At 52.3% G+C, this 20,128-nt stretch overlaps 1 protein-coding gene across 2 annotated transcripts in view; it reads left to right on the plus strand.

Moving 5' to 3' along the window:
* ALK (ALK receptor tyrosine kinase) overlaps window positions 1-20,128 on the plus strand; it is a 774,540-nt gene that overhangs the window by 712,821 nt on the left and 41,591 nt on the right. For both annotated transcript variants that reach the window (XR_016229509.1, XM_051843042.3), the window contains exons 12-13: window positions 7,440-7,602; window positions 17,027-17,177. Coding sequence is in view for 1 of the 2 variants with exons in the window: in XM_051843042.3 (XP_051699002.1) it covers window positions 7,440-7,602; window positions 17,027-17,177 (314 nt within the window). In the remaining variant the exon portion in view is untranslated. The remainder of the gene's footprint in view (window positions 1-7,439; window positions 7,603-17,026; window positions 17,178-20,128) is intronic.

Genomic DNA, 20,128 nt, shown 5'->3' on the forward strand with positions numbered 1-20,128 from the left:
GCCATTGAAGGCCTCCTGATGTGGCTGGCAAGATCATATTTCTTGGCCTGGCCAGTGGCGAACCTTTGCTTTATAATGAGTAGTTAGGTATACATTTGCCTTGTGGGGCTTTCATATCTGTGTTAAGAGCCTTTATTGTTTTCTCACTGTTGAAGGGTCTCAGGTAATCATACCATTAACCAGTGGATTTGTTGAATTGGCTGGTGCACAAAAAGGTTTTCTGATCTTTTGTTTGTTTTTGGTTTTTTGTCTGTTTGTTTTGGTCTTGGTTTTTGTGTTTTTTTTTTTTTGCACTTACAACAGATCAAAAAATAAGCCAGGACTTTAAACCAAAAGTATTTTTATAATAATATATACCAAGTGATCTCTCAGTAAGTCCATATTTCATCTTCAGTTGTTGGTGAGTTGCCTAGGTAACTGCAGAGCCAGTATCAATCTGATTATATGTCTATATGGGGACGTTGCTCCATTGTTCAAAGAGCTGAAATAGGTGGTAGAAATGTTTTAATTTCACAGTGGCTACAATATGTACCTTATTTTCATTTTGCTCTCATAAGAAAACAACTTATTTTTTTCAAGTATGCAAGAAAAAGTTTACTTTTTCCAATATATTAAAGAATGGTGTTACATGCATTTATGGATGGGTAAATGATTAGATATACTTCAATACTGGTCATGATTCTTATTTAATGGGATTTACGGTGCTTCTCACAATGTTACAGGAGAGGATATTCAGCCTAGTGGTTAAGGAGCTGGTTAAGATGCCCAAGCCCTATATCAGAGAGTACCTGGGTTGGATATCTGGCTCTGGCTCCTGTCTCTGGCTGTCTGTTAATGCAAGCACTGAGAGACAGCCAGAATAGCCCAAGTAATTGGATTCCTGCCACCCCTATAGGAAACCTGGATTGAGTTCCTGGCTCCCAACTTTGTCTTGGAGCCCAACATTTGAGGAATGAACCAATAAATTGGCTCTCACTCTCACTCTCGCTCTCTCTCTCTCTCCCCCTCCCTCTTCCTTTCCCTCTCCCTCTCTCTCCCTCTCCAGCTCTATCTCCCCTTCTCTTTGTCTCTTCTTCTCAAAAATAAAAGTTTCAGTATGCCGCAGCTTCCACGAAGTTTAGCTCAGTCAGTGCATATGAATAAAATTCAGTTCTATGGATCAGAATCACAATGGCACAGTTGATCCTATGGCATAGCACACATAGGCCATCCACCCTAGGCAGGTCCATATTATTGTGATTAATAGTGATGGTTGGAAGCTTATTTTATTTTGCATTATGCTTTATTTCTTTGCCTTGAATTGAGCAGACGATAAGGCTTAGCAACAATCATAAAACCAGCACAATCACCATCTAGCTTATTTTTTTTGCATTGAGCTATATATTACTAATTGATTTGTTTCTTTATGAAGTATTCTGCCATATACTTAAAATGAAACCCAGTGCTCAATGGGTTTTTCTTGACTCACTGTCTATAACCAGTCAGCATTTTCATGTTTGCGAGTTCCATATACAATTTAGATCGGAGTGAATATTAAACTATGTTCCCAGTGTGTGATGTGTGCAAGAGCAAGATGAAACTGTTCTCTTTTTTCCTTCATAAATGACTTTTAGTAAAATGGGTTTTATTCTGTTTGCATATTTGCTTTCTTATGTAAGAAAAGGCTTCCTCTTTGTCCTACTCCCCATCCCCCAATAAAAACCTGTAGTAAGGGAACATGAGGACCTTTGTACCCTCAGACTGGTGGCTCAACATCAAACTCAGCATCACTACCAGTTCACTGTGACCTTGATCGTCTCTCCATAAACCCAAGTTTTGCCTTGTTGCTTGAGACGTAGTCCCTTTCTTGGCCTTGTAAGTATCCTCACTCCTGGATTTCCCTTTGACATCACCTGGTTTCCCATGGTCTTTCTGGGGACCAGAGCCCTGACTGAGCACCTGCTTTCCTTGGCAGGTGCCCCATGACCCTGGAAAGTCCACACTCCACTAGGCTAAACTACTTGGAGGCCACTGTTCCAGGACTGTGGGCCCACCCCTTATGGTATCCTGATCAGATTCTCACCTGGGACCCTAAGATTCTGAGCAACTTTAGAATGGTCTGTCCCTGGCTTTAACTGAGCCCTATGTTCAGATCTAGAAGAAAACTAACACTCTGAAAAAGTCCAAGGGAATTTCTTAGTGATTCTGGATACTTTTCAGGCTTTGAACTTGGCTTGACAGAAGAACTGTGTTTAATTCCCGGCTTGACCAATTATCCACTGTGTATGCTGCAGACGAATCACTCAGCTCCTCTGAACTTGAATATCCTGATTTTCAGAGGGGAAACTGCAGCTCTGCCTTCAGCAAGTTTTAAAACATTTAATGCATGTATAGAGGCACACCGCCTGACTTGCAGTGGGTGCACAGGATACTGAGAAGGTTTTTCCCACTTTGTGAGTGGAGTTTACCTCTCGAGTATCTAAGGTCCAGCCCCTCCACCACAAGCACTGTCGCTCAGAAGGGAGGATAAAGCAGCTCAGGAAGCAAAGAGCTTCTATGTGAGGATCAAAACTCACTGTGACTTCCCCTGCCCTTGGGAGCCACTATGCTAACTCCCCTTCTTCTCCATTTCTGGACCTGCCACATCTTTGATCCACAAGGCTGTGCCCAGTGCCTTCTGCTCCAATGACACCCCTGAAAATCACACTCACCTGGCTCTAACTCTGCCTGCCTTAGCTAGAACTGATCTCATGCCCACCAAGCCTGAAGTACCTTGTCAAATCCTTCCTGCTTCCAGAAAAGAAGCAACCCCCCACACACACACACACAACACACCCACCAAGATATGTCCTGCGGGCCCCTCCAGGCTCCCCAGAGGCAATTCTACCAGGCTCAGAGCAATAAGCTAGGATTTAGAAATTGCTGGCGTCTGTTAGCAGCAAGCACCTTCAGAAGGACACGAGAAGCAAAGCAGAATGGCAGGTGTTCCCTCGACAGAGGCGCAGGCACCCTCACTTCCATCTTCAGAAGCAGATTCTAGCACTAGAGGGGATTCTGAAAAAGACAGAGGATCAGGGACTCATTTAGGCACACTATGAAAAGGCTGCAAGCCTTCAAGGCAGAAAGCTAGGGGTTGTTTGATCACGCCAAAGAACTCCTGGACAGAGAAAGAGGAACCTTCCATATTTTTCCTCTTCTGGTGTTGATAGGCTCAGAAAAGTATCTTCTTCCTCTCCCCCCCCCTTTTTTTTTTTGAGGGAAAGGGTTTATTGGGGGAAACCCGAAAGAGCAGAGGGAAGGGGCAAAGAAGGAATAGAGAGGGAGAAGGAGAGCATAAGAGAGAGATCATGACAGATCGAGAGAGCAAGGGAGAGAGAGATCAAGAGACAGAGACAGAGAGAGGGAGAGTGACAGGGAGATGGAGAGAGAGCCACATGTTCAAGAACAGGTCCTGTTAAACCTTTGCTGGGGGGCAGGCAGGGAAGTAAGAGCAGTGACTCCCTTTAGGGTCGGGGTGGAGCTGACGCTGGTGGTTGGGCCGCGGGGACACCTGGCTTCCAGCCATGGTGGTGGGGCTAGCGCCTAGGATGGTGTCCAGGGTGTAGATTGCACCATAGATAAGACCGCACCATTATACTAACATTCTCCCCGCCTTTTGTTTTTTTATAAGGCAGTTCTATGGGATTACATTAGCCCCAAAAGTCCAGGAGAGGTAGAGGGGCAATGATCTGTCTTTAGAGCTACTTCCTGCTGACATGGGGTGATGTCTCAAGCCGCTGTCTCCTGGGTCAGGAGCTGAGTATATCCCTGTAGCAGCATTTGGTTGGCCTCCTGCCTTGGTTCATTCCATTATCAACTCCTGTAAACACTTAAACAGACACAGTAGTATAAAAGGCAGGGTGAGAATAGCAACTAATGATGCTAAGAGTGGCATTAATCAAGTAATGAGAGGATTTCATATAGGAAAGGAAAGGGGGGGTGGTGTCTGGATTCTTGTAGAGACTGTTTGATGGATGTGGTTTAAACTGATATCAACCAAGACTGGGAGAAAGGCCACTCATCTTTTGTGAGTAGAGGGGTTTGTCTGAAGAGAAATTCTGAACAATCATACAACATTAAGTGGGAGAGAGGATCTTCCTCTCTTTAGAATGCTTTTTTGCTCATTTAGACAATGAGGTAGGTGGGGCTAGGATACAAGTCTGAGTATCAGGTTCTCTTGGGAAAAGTTTCACATCATGCAAGTATGGCCTCCCTGTCCCCACTCGGAAGCTACTGACTCTCAGTCCCCAGGGCCCTGGGATCTGTGTTTTGAAGTTCTCAGATGGCTTGGGACCCACTGAGTTTGGTGATCTCCAAGGTCCCACCTTGCTGTGACATGCTATGAGTCCAGCAGATTCCAGACAGCATACACCACAGGAAGCAGCAGGCCAAAACTTGAGGAAGGCAAGTGCACACACATGGGAACTGGCCAGCCCTTGCCCGGTGAGCGATGAGCTGAGAAACTCCATGCCCCAAGAGGTGGAGCTTGGGGGAAGCATAAATTGATTCCAAACAAAGTGGGGCAGATTTATGAGGGGCAGAGCCATCCAAGGGAGCAGGGGGACCACCATGCCTCAAAGGCTGCTGGGAGCGTGAATTATGGTTGGACGAATCATGGGTCTGACCTGGGATGGCAAATTCTCTGTTCCCACGGAGTCCACTTTAGAAACAGGTCCCTCTCTGGGCCTTGCCGTCTGAATGGCTACAAATGAAAACAAAATTTTGAGTAGAGAAACCACCTGAGACTAATATCTGTCCACTGAATCGGGGAAATACCAGTCCCTTTATTGAGAAATGGCCCTAGAGTCCTTCCTGTATGGAGTAGAGGAAATAAATCTTGAGATGGGGTATGTGCTTCCCGCAGGGAAAACATGAATATGAAGTCACCCCTTTTTAAAACGTATTCACCATGCATCTCTAACGCCAGCTTTTGTGCTAAGCATTTTCCTGGGATCACCATCTTATTTTTGCAGAAAGTCTAAGTAGTAGGTTTTTTTAATCTCCATTTGTTCATGTTAAAAAATGGAGGTCCAGAGAGGCTATCGATTCTAACCTGCGTGTCACAGCTAACTCGGGAGCACATTCTAGGATGAGAAAAACCTGGCCCATCTGAATCCAAAGCCCATGCCTTCCTCCTGCTTCACCAGATGGCCAGTGGCCAGGAAGGAGAAGTCCAAATCTCTGGGAAGGACTCAGACCCTTCAGAACACTGTTGACCTTGGCCGCAGTTTAGAAGTGAGGCCCCCTGAAGGCGAGAAGCTCAGGTAGGGTGCCAAGCACACACGGTCAGCTCTCTGCCCCAGAACACTCTCAAAGGAAGACTACAGAACTCTTATTTCATTTTCAGGCTTGAATTCACTAAATGAACACCCATGCATCTTCCCCGAGGTGGACTAGGCTGCTCCAAACCTCAGCTGCCTGCTTAGGCACAGACTGGGTGTGCAGAGTCAGCCTTGTGCTGGATATAGTGGGAGGGGTGGGTTTTTCAGCTCCCTTTCTGAGTTTTTCCTGTTCTCCCTGCCCCCATCCTCATCGCCACCCTCACTGAGTTTAAATTCCCAAGTGGTGCTGACCTGGGATCGTGTTAACAGAAATTGCTCTGGCCACACCTCCCCCTGGTTAGGGACAGCACCAGCCTTGAGTATAGGCAGACACTGTAGGCACCACTCACAGTTTGAGAGTTTGGGGCTTTGCAGTGAGCTCTTGTACACACTGGCATCTTTTGATTTTCTAACCCAGCCCCTCTTACAGACAAGGAAGTAGGTTAAGGTCTGATAATCCATCACTGATGAGACTCCCCCAAATGCACATGTTTTATTGATTTCCAAACCTATCTTCTTTCCACATCACCCCTCAGGCACAGCCCACATGTGTATGATTTGGGCTGTGGAACAGGTAAAAGGGCACCTGGCCAAACAGCTCCGCTAAAATACCTTCTGTGCCGAGTTAGTTCTTTGAATCAATAACGCAAATAGATCCAAAAATTCACCATCAGCCACTCACACCAAAGGGAAGCAATTCCTTACCTTTGGACCCTTGAAATGTCCTTCAGAAAACAAATGGAACTCAACTCTGAGAACAGTGAAACTCAGTGTTGACCACCTGTATGCCATAGAACCCACCAGAACTTCCAGCCCCCAGGGCCAGGACAGCGCCTGCAAGCCTCCACAAGTGACCCAGTGTTCAGATTACCAAGCTGCCTTCCCCCAAGTCTCCATCTTATTGCTTATAATTGGCAACCCAAATTAACCTCTCACATTTGAATCCTTAAATTAGTCTGGATTCTTCCAAAATGTTTCAGCTTAATGTTTCAGTGAACAAAGCTGTGTACATGCAAATAAACACTTCTATCATTTTCTGTAGGTAGAATTCAAGTTAATCTCTCCTTAAAAAGAAATAATTTCTACAGCCCAGTGAGGTTTTTTTGCTTTTTAAGTAAAAGTAAATAATCAATAATAAGCTCTTAGGTTTCTACTGGTTATGAAACTAGCAGAATTCTGGCCAAAAACATAGCTGACAACTCTGAAAGGGATGGCCTGACCCAAGTATAGAAAGTTTTGAAGGAAAAAGTCCAGTGAGGAGAAGGGGATAAGGGAAGGGGCTGCACTTAGTGTTCGGTGGGGTCCCAGGAAGGCCGCCTAAGGCCGCTGAGCAGGCCAGAACACACCGCAAAGAGGTGAGGGCCTAGGAAAGGGAGGGCTGTTGGCTAACGGCAAAGTTGCTCTGTTCCATTTTGTTCCTCTCTGTTGCATAAAGAACCTAAAAGCGGCAGTCATTGCATTTCCAACCACAATTTGCCTAAATAGGGAGACGGATGCCTGCCCACCGTACAGGCTATTAGGGAGTGCCTAACAGAACCATAGACGGCAGGTGCAAGGCTTCCTGCTCCAACTTCTTCTCTGTGTCCCTGGGCCAATAGTGGGGTCATGAAGCTGATATGTGTCCAATGTATTCTTCCAGTCTTCGCTAAACTCAGAGGCTCCTATATGCCAGTATCAAACCTGTGGGATCTGGTTAGATGGCCTCCCAGTAGCACAGGTTGAGCACCTGTGCTGGCTGTGCTGGACTGTGAGAGACCAAGAGCCTCAGCGGCTGCACGCGCCTTTCCCACCTGAAAGGGGCCCCTCTCCCTTCTCAGAACTCCCCACCTCCTATGGCTTGTGCCCCACTCCTGTCCTGTACTGAGGGTGGTTGCATCCCCGTCAATTTCTTCTCAGGAGCTATAAGCTTCTGAAGCCGAGAGTGTCTTTCCCCTGGTCTCCGACACAGAGAGTGATGCATAGTAGACTTTCCCAACCTTGGTGCCGTCATAGAGTAGAGATTTGAGCCCACAGCGCACACAACTTGGAGGCAGCCCAGAGAGGCTGTGGAGGAGGGAGGGCCCAGCCAAGTGAGTGACTGCCTCTCCTCTTCTGCCACAGTTCACTGGCTGTTCACGACGTGCGGGGCCAGCGGGCCCCATGGCCCCACGCAGGCCCAGTGCAACAACGCCTACCAGAACTCCAACCAGAGCGTGGTGGTGGGGAGCGAAGGCCCCCTGAAGGGCATCCAGATCTGGACAGTGCCAGCCACCGACACCTACAGGTGCGTATGGGCAAGGGGAGGCCGAGGGACAGAAGTGCCTTCCAGAAGGGGACTGGAGTTCAGCCTGCAGTGCATGACCCCAAGGTGCCCAAGCCTGCCCAGGTTCAAGGGTGACTGACTGTAGACCATAGGAGGGTGTAAGGGCTGGAGATGGGGAGACACAGCAACCGAGGAAGATGTGTCCTTTGTCTTCAAGGAGGCATGCATAAGGAAGCTTCTGGATTGTTACTAGTAATGCTAATTATGGCAGACTGTTCTCTGACTATTACTCGATTCTCTTCAAATGAGGCGGTGCATGTAAAAGTGTTTGGGAAACAGGAGTTGGATGCACACCAAAGCTGATGTCTTTCTCCTTGGGGCCTTCACCACTCACAAGTAAAGCAGCTGTTCTCAAACACTCATCCACACCCAACCCCAGCCTCACGTATGCCAGTAAATAGAACAAGGCCTGACTCCACTGCGCCACCTGGAGGCCAGGGTACTAAGTGAAGGGAGGAGGGCTGGTTCAACACAGATTGCCAGGCCCCAGGCCACCTCATCTGCAGGGCCAGGGATGTCTGAGAATGTGGATTTCTTCTTTTTTTATATATATAGAGGTCATCTTTTGATTTTTCACTAGATATTTTTATTTTTGGAATGCAGTTTTTTAAAGATTTATTTATTTATGTATTTATTTGAAAGGCAGTGTTACAGAGAGGCAGAGAGAGAGGTCTTCCATCAGCTGGTTCACTCTCCAAATGGCCTCAATAGTTGGAACTTGACTGACCCAAAGCCAGGAGCCAGGAGCTTCTTCCAGGTCTCCCACATAGGTGCAGGGGCCCAAGGACTTGGGCCATCTTCCACTGCTTTCCCAGGCCACAGCAAAGAGCTGGATCGGAAGTGGATTAGCTGGGACTCGAACCAGCGCCCATATGGGATGTCAGCACCGCGGGTGGTGGCTTTACCCACTACGCCACAGCGCTGGCCCCAAGAGAATGTGGATTTCTAGCAAGCTCCCAGGGATGCTGACACAGCCTCTGAGAACACTGAGCTTCATGGAACCCTGGGTGCAGATGCGCCTGGGAGGTCCTCTACAGTGTGACAGCTGGGCCACTGCTGCCTTCCTCGTTTTACCAGCAAGGAAACCGAGGCCCAGAAAGCCTGGAACCCCTGCAGTTACACAATCCAGAGACCACTTCCCACCCTGTGGCTGAGGCCGCCCCACCCCGCAGCTCAGGCGCAGAGCACAGGGTGGTCGGGCTCTTTAGCGGAGCTCCTGGTCAGGACGCAGTGGTTGGTGTGAGTGCACCCAGGGCCCAAACACGGGGCATATGTGGTCTCCCCCTCCCCAGCCCCCACCAAGGCCTCAGCCACACTCCTTCCCCACTGGACGGGGTTCTCAGGTTGCCCTAGCCTCTCTGCCCAGCGTAAGGTTTCCTGGGGCAGCCCCCTCCCGGGGCAGACACATGCCGGGAGAGCCCTAAGTGCTTCCTAAGTGACATTCTGGGCAGCAATGCAGTAACAAGGTTTGGCTGCAATCAGATCAGCTGCTCCAGGTCCCGCGCCACTCCAGCGTCAATGCCCCAAGGACTTCCACCCCTCCCAGCCCCCCACTGGGGGCAAGACAGAGCTGCCCTTGCTGCTGAACAGCTCCCAGAGCAGGGAGGAGAGGACTCCCGGGGCAAGGGGTGACCGCTGGGCGAGGGCCCAGCAGGCGTTCTCCTGCTTTGAGCAGTGAGGGAGTGGCACTAGATACCGCCATGCTTTCCTGCGAGAAAACCCGAGTCGTCTCGAGCCGCACAGCCCATGACAGAGCTGGGATTTCAGCCCAGGGCCCTCTGGCCCAGAGTCTGTGCTTTCACCGCTGACGCCCACAGCTGGACTCTGGAGAGGCGTGCAGCGGGCAGAAGGAGAAGGCACGTTCACCACCCACCTCCTAGAAGCCTTTGGAAATGAGAGCCCAGGAAGGGTGGCCCAACCACCTGACAGGAGCCAGCCCAGCACACCCCACGCGGGGAGAGCAATGTAAAGAAGGTGGTGCCGAAATGAACAGGGCTTTTGGCTCCATTCTTCCATTGGCGCCCCCTAGTACCTGCAGGTGTTCCATAAACATTCACTGGAAATTAACCAGTAAATACATAAAGGACCAAGTCACAAGGTACCCTGTAGGGGGGGTCTAGTGGGCTGCCGTCCCCGAAAGCACCAGGAGCGGGGCATAGTTCATCCCTGTCACCAAGCCAGCTGCCATGAAGGGGACACACAAGGGCCAGCCCCATGCCTGTGCGTGGTCAGTGTCGGCTGGCCCTTGGGTGGAGGAATCTACAGCTGTGTCCACCACAGCAGCAGCAGCACCGGGCAGGCCCCAGGCAGCACCTGCAGGAACAGAGACTCCCGCCAGCAGTTCCTGACTCCTCTGTTTCCAGGAACTTTTTTTCTCACTTCCTCAGATGGGCCCTGTGTTGTGAGACACTTGGCCCACCTCAAGAACTTCACTTATTAGATAATACTTAATTCATTTTCCCATTTATTATTCGCCACAGCCGTATCAGAGTCATGCAGGTTTCTGATCTGCATGGCGTGCCCCGGTGTTACCGTACTGCATTGAAGTAATCTCAGCCAAGATGGGAGCACTGGCTCCATGCGACCCTTAGAGATTCGGGGTCTATCTCACGGCCCTCGGTTCTGCCTGGCGGTGGCCTCGTCAGAAGCTTACACAAAGAGCCACATTCCTGTTGAAACAGGACGTGGCATCCAGGCTGCTAACAGGGACATTCTGATCAGGCCCACAAAAGCACCCTATCAAAAGGGAAGAATCAAAGCCGGAGAACACTGAGTTTGGGTTTTGTTGTTGGCTACTTGTGTTGTAACCACATAAAGGCCCTGACAGATCTGATCCTGACCTCAGCCTTGACCCTGGAGGAGACTCGGGACTGGGGTGGCAATGTCAGTCACGTAACTTAGTAATCACAGAGACAGATGTTAGTGATTTGCCTTTGAGACCATGTCAGGATGTCCCCAAGTCAGGTGCCCCTTGCTGGAGGATGTTTTCTCTGCAATATTTTTTCCTACATGCAGTTCCTCTGGTGAGGAAGACAGGGGACCAGCAAAGGATGTGAGGGGAAAGGCCTGGGAAGCAGAAAGGGTGGGAGCCCCACCCTGGGGCATTCATCCCGCCAGTGTGGCGCTCAGCTAGCACTGTCTGGCTGCCACCCGTGGCCTGGGACCATGACCGCTGCTGGCCTCTCTGTGTGCCTCTCAGATGCCAGCATGGACCTCCACAGGGTGTAGACTGTTGGAAGCACTCCCAGCTCCTAGCTGGTCATTTGTCCTGGGCTGATCTCCCATGCTCTGTCCCTCTCTCACCACCTCGGAGGAGGCTCAGAAAGCAGAGACAGAAAGGGGGACCTGGGGCCAGCTGCACCTCCAAACTCCACATCTCCCCCTCCACTTTCCCAGCCACTTCCTCTGTCAACAGTGACGGCTGACAAGGTCCCTCCCTCCAAGTCCATGTGACTTGGATTTGTCTGGACTTGTCTCTCTTCTGTTTTGCAAAGCTCAGAGAAGCATTTCTCGCACCTGCAAGGTGCCTGACACCCAGTGTGCTGCTGTCTGCAGCCAGGAGAAAGGCGTCTCACTCAGCAGACAGACACCTGAGCTGAGAGTCACCTGCACAGAGGCGGGGAGTGGAGGGCCTTTCTGATGGGAGTAGCACAGGGGCCAGCACCTGCTGCTGGCACAAGTCAGGGCAGCCAGAACGCCACCCAGGGGCAAGGCCAAGGGCGGCCTGCACAGCTCAGGCTGCAAGTGGCAGGACCCAGGCCAGGGCTGAAGCCTCACCTCCCAAATGCCTTTAGCTCCCTCTGCTGACGGCATGAGGCTGGGAGTAATGGAAACAAGGCTGCAGGCAGGGCGAGCCCAGGGCTGGGGTTGGGGGGCGGAACAGAGCGGGAGGAGGCTGCAGGGCCAAGTGGGGTTTGGGAGGTCAGACCGACAATTCCCAGGACGCCCCTGGCTTGAAGGGCTGGGGAAGCAGGAACAGTGAGTGGCAGATGCTCTCTTAGGAGCTGGACTGAGAAGGAAAGACAATGGTTAGGGCAGTAGGGAGGGGCATGCTTCTGTGTGACGACAACATCTAGAGTGTGCTCAGGGGGGTGGGTGGCCACGGTGGACGTGGGAGGGTGGGAGATCATTGTCTCCAAGAGAGCATGGATTATGGGGTCCGTGCTGGGCGGGGAGACCACGATGAGCACCACTGGGGGACTGAGACCCCAGTGTGCAAGGCACCCCTGTCAGCAGAGCCAGCGCGCAGTGGGTATCGGCCTCCACCTCTCACTCTCCCCAACCTCTCCCCTTCTTCATCCACCCCTCCAGCCTCTGTGTCCTTCCCAGCCCTCACCCCCACTACACACACACCGGAGATGACACAGAAAGACACTTGCCACACACGGCCCGGTCACTCACTCTTCAGACACAATGCGCCAGGGGCCCAGGCCCCAGCTGGAGCCGTTGACCTGGGCCCCAGCTGTGTGTACGACCTCCATCAGTGGCACTCATTTTCTCGCCTGGCTTGGGGGAGCAGTGCGTGCCACTGGATGGCACTGTCATTCAATCCAGCGCGCAAACCGCCTGGAGTCCCCACTGTGCGTCATCACCGGGGAGGGGCTGCAGGACTTGTGCAAAGGGTGGAGACTCGGGCCCCGTGGTCTCTGGACAGAGGGCAGGGGTTTCCAGCACTCTCCAGTGCCCATCAAGGTGCAGAGCACAGCAGAAGATGCCACGGGCAGGTGGATGGCCACGCAGTGTACCAAGAGCCGGCCCTCAGAAGGGAAGCGGGACGCAGGCCAGGGGGTTAGGCTGCAGGCAGAATGTGGCATTGGGTTAGCTTCTGCCACCAGGGCACCGTGTGACCTTGGAAGCTGCCATCGCTGCTCTCGATGGCTCTGTCTGCAGAGTGAAGTCGCTGAGACCCCTGCCAATTCTGCTGTGCTGGGTACCTGGGCTGTACTGGCCAGGCAGGCACGGAGGGAGGGTCTGGACTGTGAACCCTGCTCATTGAGGCAACCGGGATGGAACCTGGGACTGCAACTGCCCCTTGGATGCTGCCCCCAGGGGGGCCACCTGAGGGCTCCAGGGGCCCATCTGGATGAGATTTCCTACTGACCAAGCCCCGTGCACCCTCATACTCTGCGAATGTTCTCACGGTACCCCTGCAGGATGGGCAGGGTGGATCTTACTATCCCCGTATCACAGATGAGGAGTTGAAGCCCGGAGAAAGGAGGGACCGTAGCCAAAGTCCCAGGGGGAGTGAGAGGCAGAGCACAGAGAGGCTGCTGGTCTCTCTCTTCTGTGTGGAACAGGCGAGAAGTGTGGTGCTCTGTGTTTCTCTGAGCAGGGGGCCCGTGCTCTCCTGCCCCTCCCAGGCGGGTGTGGATGCCGCCAGCAGGCTGCACACCAGCTGTGCTGTCATTTCAAGATCCAGCAGGCAGCCGCTTTGATTTGCTGCTAATTCTTTATTTAAAAAAGATTCACAACTCAATTACATCAGGTAACAATAGCTCACAGTCAATAATACAAAACGCAAACCCAATAAACATCCATTCTGACCAGGGGACATGGATTTAGATGAGGAAAAACAAAAAAATTACAGCATCAGCTCGTCGAGAACGGTATCTTGTAATTTCCAGTAAATTGGAGTCGCAGCGAGTCATTTTCCCCACTTGAGTGGCAGGTATATTAATTTCTTGTCATTTGTCAACCATCAAAAATAAATTGTTTACACGAGATGGGGAGAAGGTTTGAGACAGTAGGTCTGAGGGTGATATTCTGGCGAGATCCACAGGGTCCAGGGGGCCTCAGAAGTGCCACAGCTGCCTGGCGCGCCCACTGGCTCCCTGCAGAGGTGGGCCCTGCGTGGGACAGGGCACTCTCTACCCTACATGCCTCGGGCCATGCCCTGATCCACCTGTGACCCTGTTCTCATTCATTCTCCTCCTGCTGCCTCCAGAAGTCACTCCAGGGGAAGGAATGGACAGGCTCGTCCACAGAGGTGCATCCTGCAAGCAGCCACCATGCGTCTCTCTCTGGCGTCCGGTCACTGAATTAGGTCCCCTCCTAGACAGCGTCTCAATGAATTCTCATAGCAGCCTTTCAAGGCAGTGGTAGCATTGCTGCCCTTACGCAGTGCAAATGAGGAAACGGGCTCAGAGAGGGTGAGCGATACAGCTGGTGAGGAGCGTTGGCAGGACCAGGAGTGGGCAGGGCTGCCTCAGCACCGCTGGCACACCATTCAAGGGGGTGCTGGCTCTCAGGGTCGGTGCAGTGAACGGTCAGCATCTGGGGGGAGGCACCTGGCCCTGGATGGAAGAGCTGGGTTTGGGTCCAGGTGTGCCTGCATTAAGCCTTGCTTTGTTTTCTACAGCACACCCAAGCCAACTCATCAGCCTTGTAGCGGCCACTAGATGCTTCCAAAAGAGTGAAGCGCTAAGAGTGGAATCTCAGGCCTGCCCCACAACAAATAGCCCAGGCAGGCAGCTGCCTTCTCCCCACCACTTCAGGCCACTCCCTAGGTCGGGTTGGAAATGTGGGGCCGAGGCCACCATGCGGGGGAGTCAAGCCTAGCCACTGTCGCTGGGTTGCCATCTAGTTTGTAACTTGGAGCCGAGTGCAGCCCAGAGCCCTGCCCCATGCTTTGCCATCAGTTTGTAATCTGTTCAGATCCTCTCTTGATCCCCCATGAGGGCAGGGGTCCGTTGCTCATTTTCTGCCTCCATCGTGGAAGCTGAGGCCCCGAGAGGTTGACAAGTCGCCTTGAGACGCACAGCCGCCAGAGCAAGGACCAGAACCGGCCCAGGACTTAGAGCTTGGGCTCTTTCCATCCCATCTCACCGCCAAGAACAAGGTCAAGACATGGAGGGAGCTGGCGTTCAGATTGGGTTGAGGGGCAGGAGAATTAGGAAAGAAGGCTTAGGGAGGGGGAAAAAAAAAACCAAGGCAGGAGCAGATGGTTTGCAACGTGGGAAAGCATTCAGTGACTTGGAATGGCTGCAGACTGGGGCAAATGAATTACTATGCAAAGGCTGCAAAGATGCACATGAGGCAGACCCACACAAGCAGGAGCAGGAAGAAGTTGCCCAAGCAAACCACAAGTCCAGGTTGAAGTGGCTGTTTTGTGCAGCCTGACCAAGCCCCAGCAGCCTGGAGCCATGAGCTGGCAGAGGTAGGGCCTGTCCACATTGCTATCCCTTGACTACTGCCTCGGGAGGGCAGCCCCAGTCCCCAACACCCTCCCTCTTCCAGGCTAAATAGCCCAGCTCTTCCTCTTCCTGGGCCTTGTAATGGTTCTTGTCCCCTCGTCCATGTCTGTTGGGTCAGGAATGAGAGTGGCTGAGGGCCTGAGGGAACCGGGATGGACCAGGACTTCCTGTTTGTGCATCCGTGTAAGCTTCCCAGCAGAGCAGAGAAGGGGACACGGCCTGTTGGGAGGGGAGATGGGTGGGGTTGAAGCACAGGCTGCCACTGGCCAGCTGTGAGGCCTCACATGCTGGCTCCATCCTGTGTGCCTCAGTTTCTTCATCTGTCAAATGGGATGAGTAGCATCAATTCTATGGCTCCTGGGGTTACCCATATGCATGTCAGCGAGCACCATGCTGGGGATATGGGAGGATGCTCGAAGATTGGCCCCTCCTTCCCCGTCCACACCTCCAGGACCCCTGCCTCACCCCTGCCACTCACTCCAGTCAAGCACCCCTTGGACTTCCTGCCGCTTCACTTCCGGTCACACAAGCCCTGACTCCCACCCTTCACTGCTGTCTGCCTGTCTCAGAGAGAAATACCTGTCAGCTGTACCATGAGGCCGACCTCCGTGGTGACTGCCATCACCTCCACACCCCAGAGCCAGCTGTGGCCTCCAGCTGCTGGCATGCCCCTGCCCTGCACCTCGCTGCTGGCCCTGGGCACCTGGTGACCCTCGCTTGGGGCAGAGACTTGCCGCTTTTCTGGGGTGCTCGCCCCAGTCTCCTCTAGGAGTTCAGGAAGGAAGACTTTGTTCTTCGTTGCACTCTTGGAAGCAGCTGGGCCTCTGAGAGGGTGAGCAGGCAGGAAACCGTGCACTCTGGCCGGGGGACCCCAGAATCTCCTCTGCTTTGCCTCCTCTGGGTAGCAATGAGGTTTCTCTTGTTATTCCAAGTGTCTCCCCGGTTTCTTCGGAAGCCCCTCCAGGTCCTGGAGCCTGTTTCAGTCTCCTCTTGCCTACACAGCCTGAGGCCATTCTGATGCTTGATAGCTCAAGTCAGTACCCTGGGCACCTGCACCAGGGCAGTGGGCACCAGATTCTCCATTTGGCTTCCAAGAGAACTCAGTCCCTTCCCTGTCACATGAGCAAACCGCCAACCCCCACCCCACCCCGGGCTTGATTCTGCAGAAAGCATGTGAGCGCAACATGGAACATTTCCTAGAACTACAGATGAGAAGCCACTGTGCGTGCACATGGGCAAAGCTGTCTTGCTGCTCCTCCTAGTTCTTCATAAAGGACCTTGGATGCAAGTACAAAGGACATGGAAATCCCCCAGAGTGCCTCTCCCTGGCAGCTGGTCTCCGGAGAAGCATTTGTTAGCTGGGACACGAACTGTCTTCAAAGCACGCCACGCTTCTGACACGGTTCACGAATTGAGTTCTGTTCTTCCCAATCCTTGCTTGATTTCATCCTGACAGCCTCCAGCACAGCAGAAGCCCTGCCTCAACCACACAGCCTGTTTCTGTCTGCATCGTGATGGGCTGTTTGTTGTCTGCACACACACTGCTCCAGAAGGCGTGGCTGGTGGGGTGGGAGAGGCAGTCTGCGCTGGGAAACCCTGCTGTCCTCCATCAAGCCTCCCTCTGGACCTCACGGCTGTGGCTTCCACTGATAATGATGGTGATGATGGTGATGATGATGATGGACATAAATCCTTCTTGAGTGCTTATTACGTGTCAGCCACAATCTAATGTGCACGTCTGAATTCCCTTCCTCGTCCTACACATGTTCCCTTATCCCCAGGGTGCACATGTGGGGCGGCGGGGGACAGGAGGGTCATGTATCTAAGATCACATGAGTCCTTTGGTCTTGGACAGGAAAACCCACACTGGGGAAACCTAGGTATTCATGATGCTGTTATCCCATCACTCCCTATTAATGTGGAATCTCCCTCTCTCTCCCTCCTTCTCTCTCCCACACCCCTTACTAGTCCTTACTAGGCTGAGACACTTCCTGTCCCCCTCTGAACTGGCCTGTCCTCTGCTGACAGCGTCCTCTCCTGCTGGCTCCCAGGGCCGCTGCGGGCAAGGACCCTCAGACATGGTGGGATGACATGATGCCCCAGAAGCTGCTGGGTCAGCAGGAAGAGGGGCTGTCTCCATCTCCGTCATCTCCACTCAGTGGCAGGGGCCCGTGTGCTTTGTCCCATTGCAGCATCTCGGGCTATGGAGCCGCTGGCGGGAAAGGCGGGAAGAACACCATGATGCGGTCCCATGGCGTGTCTGTGCTAGGCATCTTCAACCTGGAGAAGGACGACATGCTCTACATCCTGGTTGGGCAGCAGGGCGAGGACGCCTGCCCCAGCGTAAGTGTCCCAAGCGGGGGTTTCTCCCTAACACTCACCAGGACCAGGGGCGACCCCTTGGAGGGCACCTACATCTGACCTGCTTCCCTGGGTCTGCCTACCAGTGCCCCTCCCATCCTGGGCAGATGCCATGTGGCCTGGGAGGCCCACGTCCCCATGGGGACCATGGCCCAGGCTGGGTTTGCTGAGTGACCCTCAACACTGAAAGACTGAATCCTGCTTGGGTATGGTCAGTGGTCATTCTTCTCCGCACTAGTGTGAGAGCCCAGGTCCTGAGCATTCATGCAAGGGTGCTGTCTTCTTTAGCTGTCTTACTATCAACAGGAAAATGCCAGCTTCAACATTTCTTGTTCGGCTCAAAAGTCGGACTCACGGCTACGTGCAGATGTAGATCAAAGCCCAGAGAAAGTTCTGGAAGACGCAGATGACTAAATTATACAGATAACCAATTGGGAGGGCTTTATCAGTAATGCCTGCAGCTGTTACAAAGAGTGTATCTGTACACTAGTCATCATTTGTGCGATTAAGCTAAACAATAATAATACTAATAAGGCATAGACTGATAACTGGAATTCCTTGTGGCCCTCCTTGCTCACTTAACGATGAGGAAAATGGAGGCCACAGTGGAAAGGGGCATGACCAAGGTCACTCACAACGTAGTGCAAAGCAGAGACCTGCACCCTGTACTTCACTGGGCCTGGGTTTCAGCTGCCTCTTCCCCAGTTCTGCTTGCAGCCACTACTGGGCAAGGCTCTGCAGCCCCCAAAAAGCACCCCTTTTCTGACCCCTCTACAGTGTCGAGAAAGCCCAGACTGGCCTGACACTACCAGGAGAATGAGATGGTGGGGACTAATTCCTCAGCAGTCGGACCAATTCCACACACCCCAGTGATTGTATCTTGCCTGCCACAGGGGGTTCAGGGCCCTGGCAGTGCTGGTTGTCCCTGGGGGCTGGTCTCCAGGTCACCTGAGCACAGCTTTTGCTGGAAGCAAGGCGGGCTACCCTAGGACTGTGTTCAGCACTCAGGACAGCTCCTCCTCTGAGCGCGTCTTTGAGGAATTGATTGCCCTGGAGGTCAGATGTGGGAACCAGGGCTACTGAGAAAGCAATTCAGTTCCACAAAATAAACTTTGGCTCCTAAGAACCAGGCTGGGGAGCCCAGGAAACAGCAAGAATAAAGTTCAGGCCTCCTCCCTCACCCCACCCCCTTCCAGGGCTAGGCAACAGCAATACACTTCGAAGGCATAGCCTTCCGTGGGAGAAATGTCTCCACTCCAACTTTTATTTAGTAACAATAATCAGGACTTTCCAACCTGTTCTAATATATTAAGTCATTAAATTACAGGCTGCTGTAATTTCCCAGGAATTTATTGAGTGCTAATGTAATTCTTTCATCTAAGCAGAACGGTTGCATCGACTTCTACAGAGGACTTTTACTTGATTGGATTGTAATCAGTTATGTCTTTTCACAGGACCACGTGTGCTTTTTTTTAATTCAATTGTAATCTACTTGTTCCTCTGGGTTGCTGCACTTTATCATTTTTATTAATCAACCTACTTACTCTCCAACTTTGTAGATGGGTTGTAGAGTCCCACAGCCAGCAAGAGAAGTAATTCTCAGCCAGGGGTGAGGACAGCCCCCTCTGCTGGTGGGACCGAGCATAGCTCGGGCGCATGGGGGAAGGAACTGGTCTTCCACAGCTTGCTCTGCACCTCTCCCGTGAGGAGTCACCAGCACAGGGAGAACAGACCGTGGTCAGGCACCATCCCCCCACCAGTTGTCCCTGGGCGGAAAAACGAAGACTATGCAAGAGAACAGAGTGGACTCTAAGCGTTACACGGCTTTGCTGGTTCATCTGCCCTTTTGTGGCCAGTTGCTCCTCCTGTGTGCCTGGCCACAACATGTCAGCTCCTGGTGCCTGGAGTGGGCGCTGGCTGCTGGAAGCGTCCACACCTCTCAGCCCAGACCTGTCCTGGTGGCGTGGGTCTAAATCAAGGCCTCTGGACTGTGCCTCTGCACGCACGTGCAGCAGATAACTCCCCGTGGCTGTGCTGTGCCTTGCAGGGCGGCTGGCAGTGTCCCTGTCGGTGTCCCTGTCTGTGTCTGTGTAGTATCACCCCCTTCCTCCAAGGAAGGACAATCAGAAATGCCTCCAGACAGCTCCACATGTCCCCAGGGAGAGCAACACCCTCACCCTCAGGGCCAGTACCCTGAAGGGCCAGCCCACGACCCACAGTGCTCGCCACTTACTCAGATTGATTCAACAAATGTTTACTGAGTACCTACTACAGGGCATCACTGTCCTGGAAACTTGGGATGTATCCATGAAAAAATGGAAGAAAGAAAGAAAGAAAGGTCTTTGCTCTCAAGGAAATTACTTCTGAGCAGGGGAAGGAGGGATGGACAGACCATAAGAAGCAAGCATAAGTCCTGAGAATGTCCAGAGGAAAACTCTATCTGCAGAAGGGAGGCTGGACTTGGGCAGCAGGTGGCTTTTTTTTAAAAGGATTTTATTTACTTATTGATCTGAGAGGTAGAATTACAGATATAGAGAGAGACACAGAGAGAGGTCTTCCATCCACTGGTTCACTTCCCAGATGGCCACAGTGGCCAGAGCTGGGCTAATCCAAAGCCAGGAGCCAGGAGCTTCTTCCAGGTCTCCCATGTGGGTGCAGGGGCCCAAGCAGAGAGCTGAATTGGAAGAGGAGCAGCTGGGATTAGAACCGGTACCCATATGGGATACTGGCGCCACAAGCAGAGGCTTAGCCCACTACACCACAGCACTGGCCGAGCAGGCAGCTTTAAGTAGGGTGCTCAAGGGAAGCCTATTGAAAAAGTGATAGCTATGTCAAGTCAAGGATACTACCTGGATAAAGAGTGACCAGGCAAAGGTCACGTACCCAAGGTGGGGGGAGTGCATGTGTGCTCACAGCAGCACCAGTGGAGGGAG

The sequence above is a fragment of the Oryctolagus cuniculus genome, chromosome 2, assembly GCF_051225735.1.
Source record: "Oryctolagus cuniculus isolate XC-2025 breed Fujian yellow rabbit chromosome 2, ASM5122573v1, whole genome shotgun sequence".
Lineage (NCBI taxonomy): Eukaryota > Metazoa > Chordata > Mammalia > Lagomorpha > Leporidae > Oryctolagus > Oryctolagus cuniculus.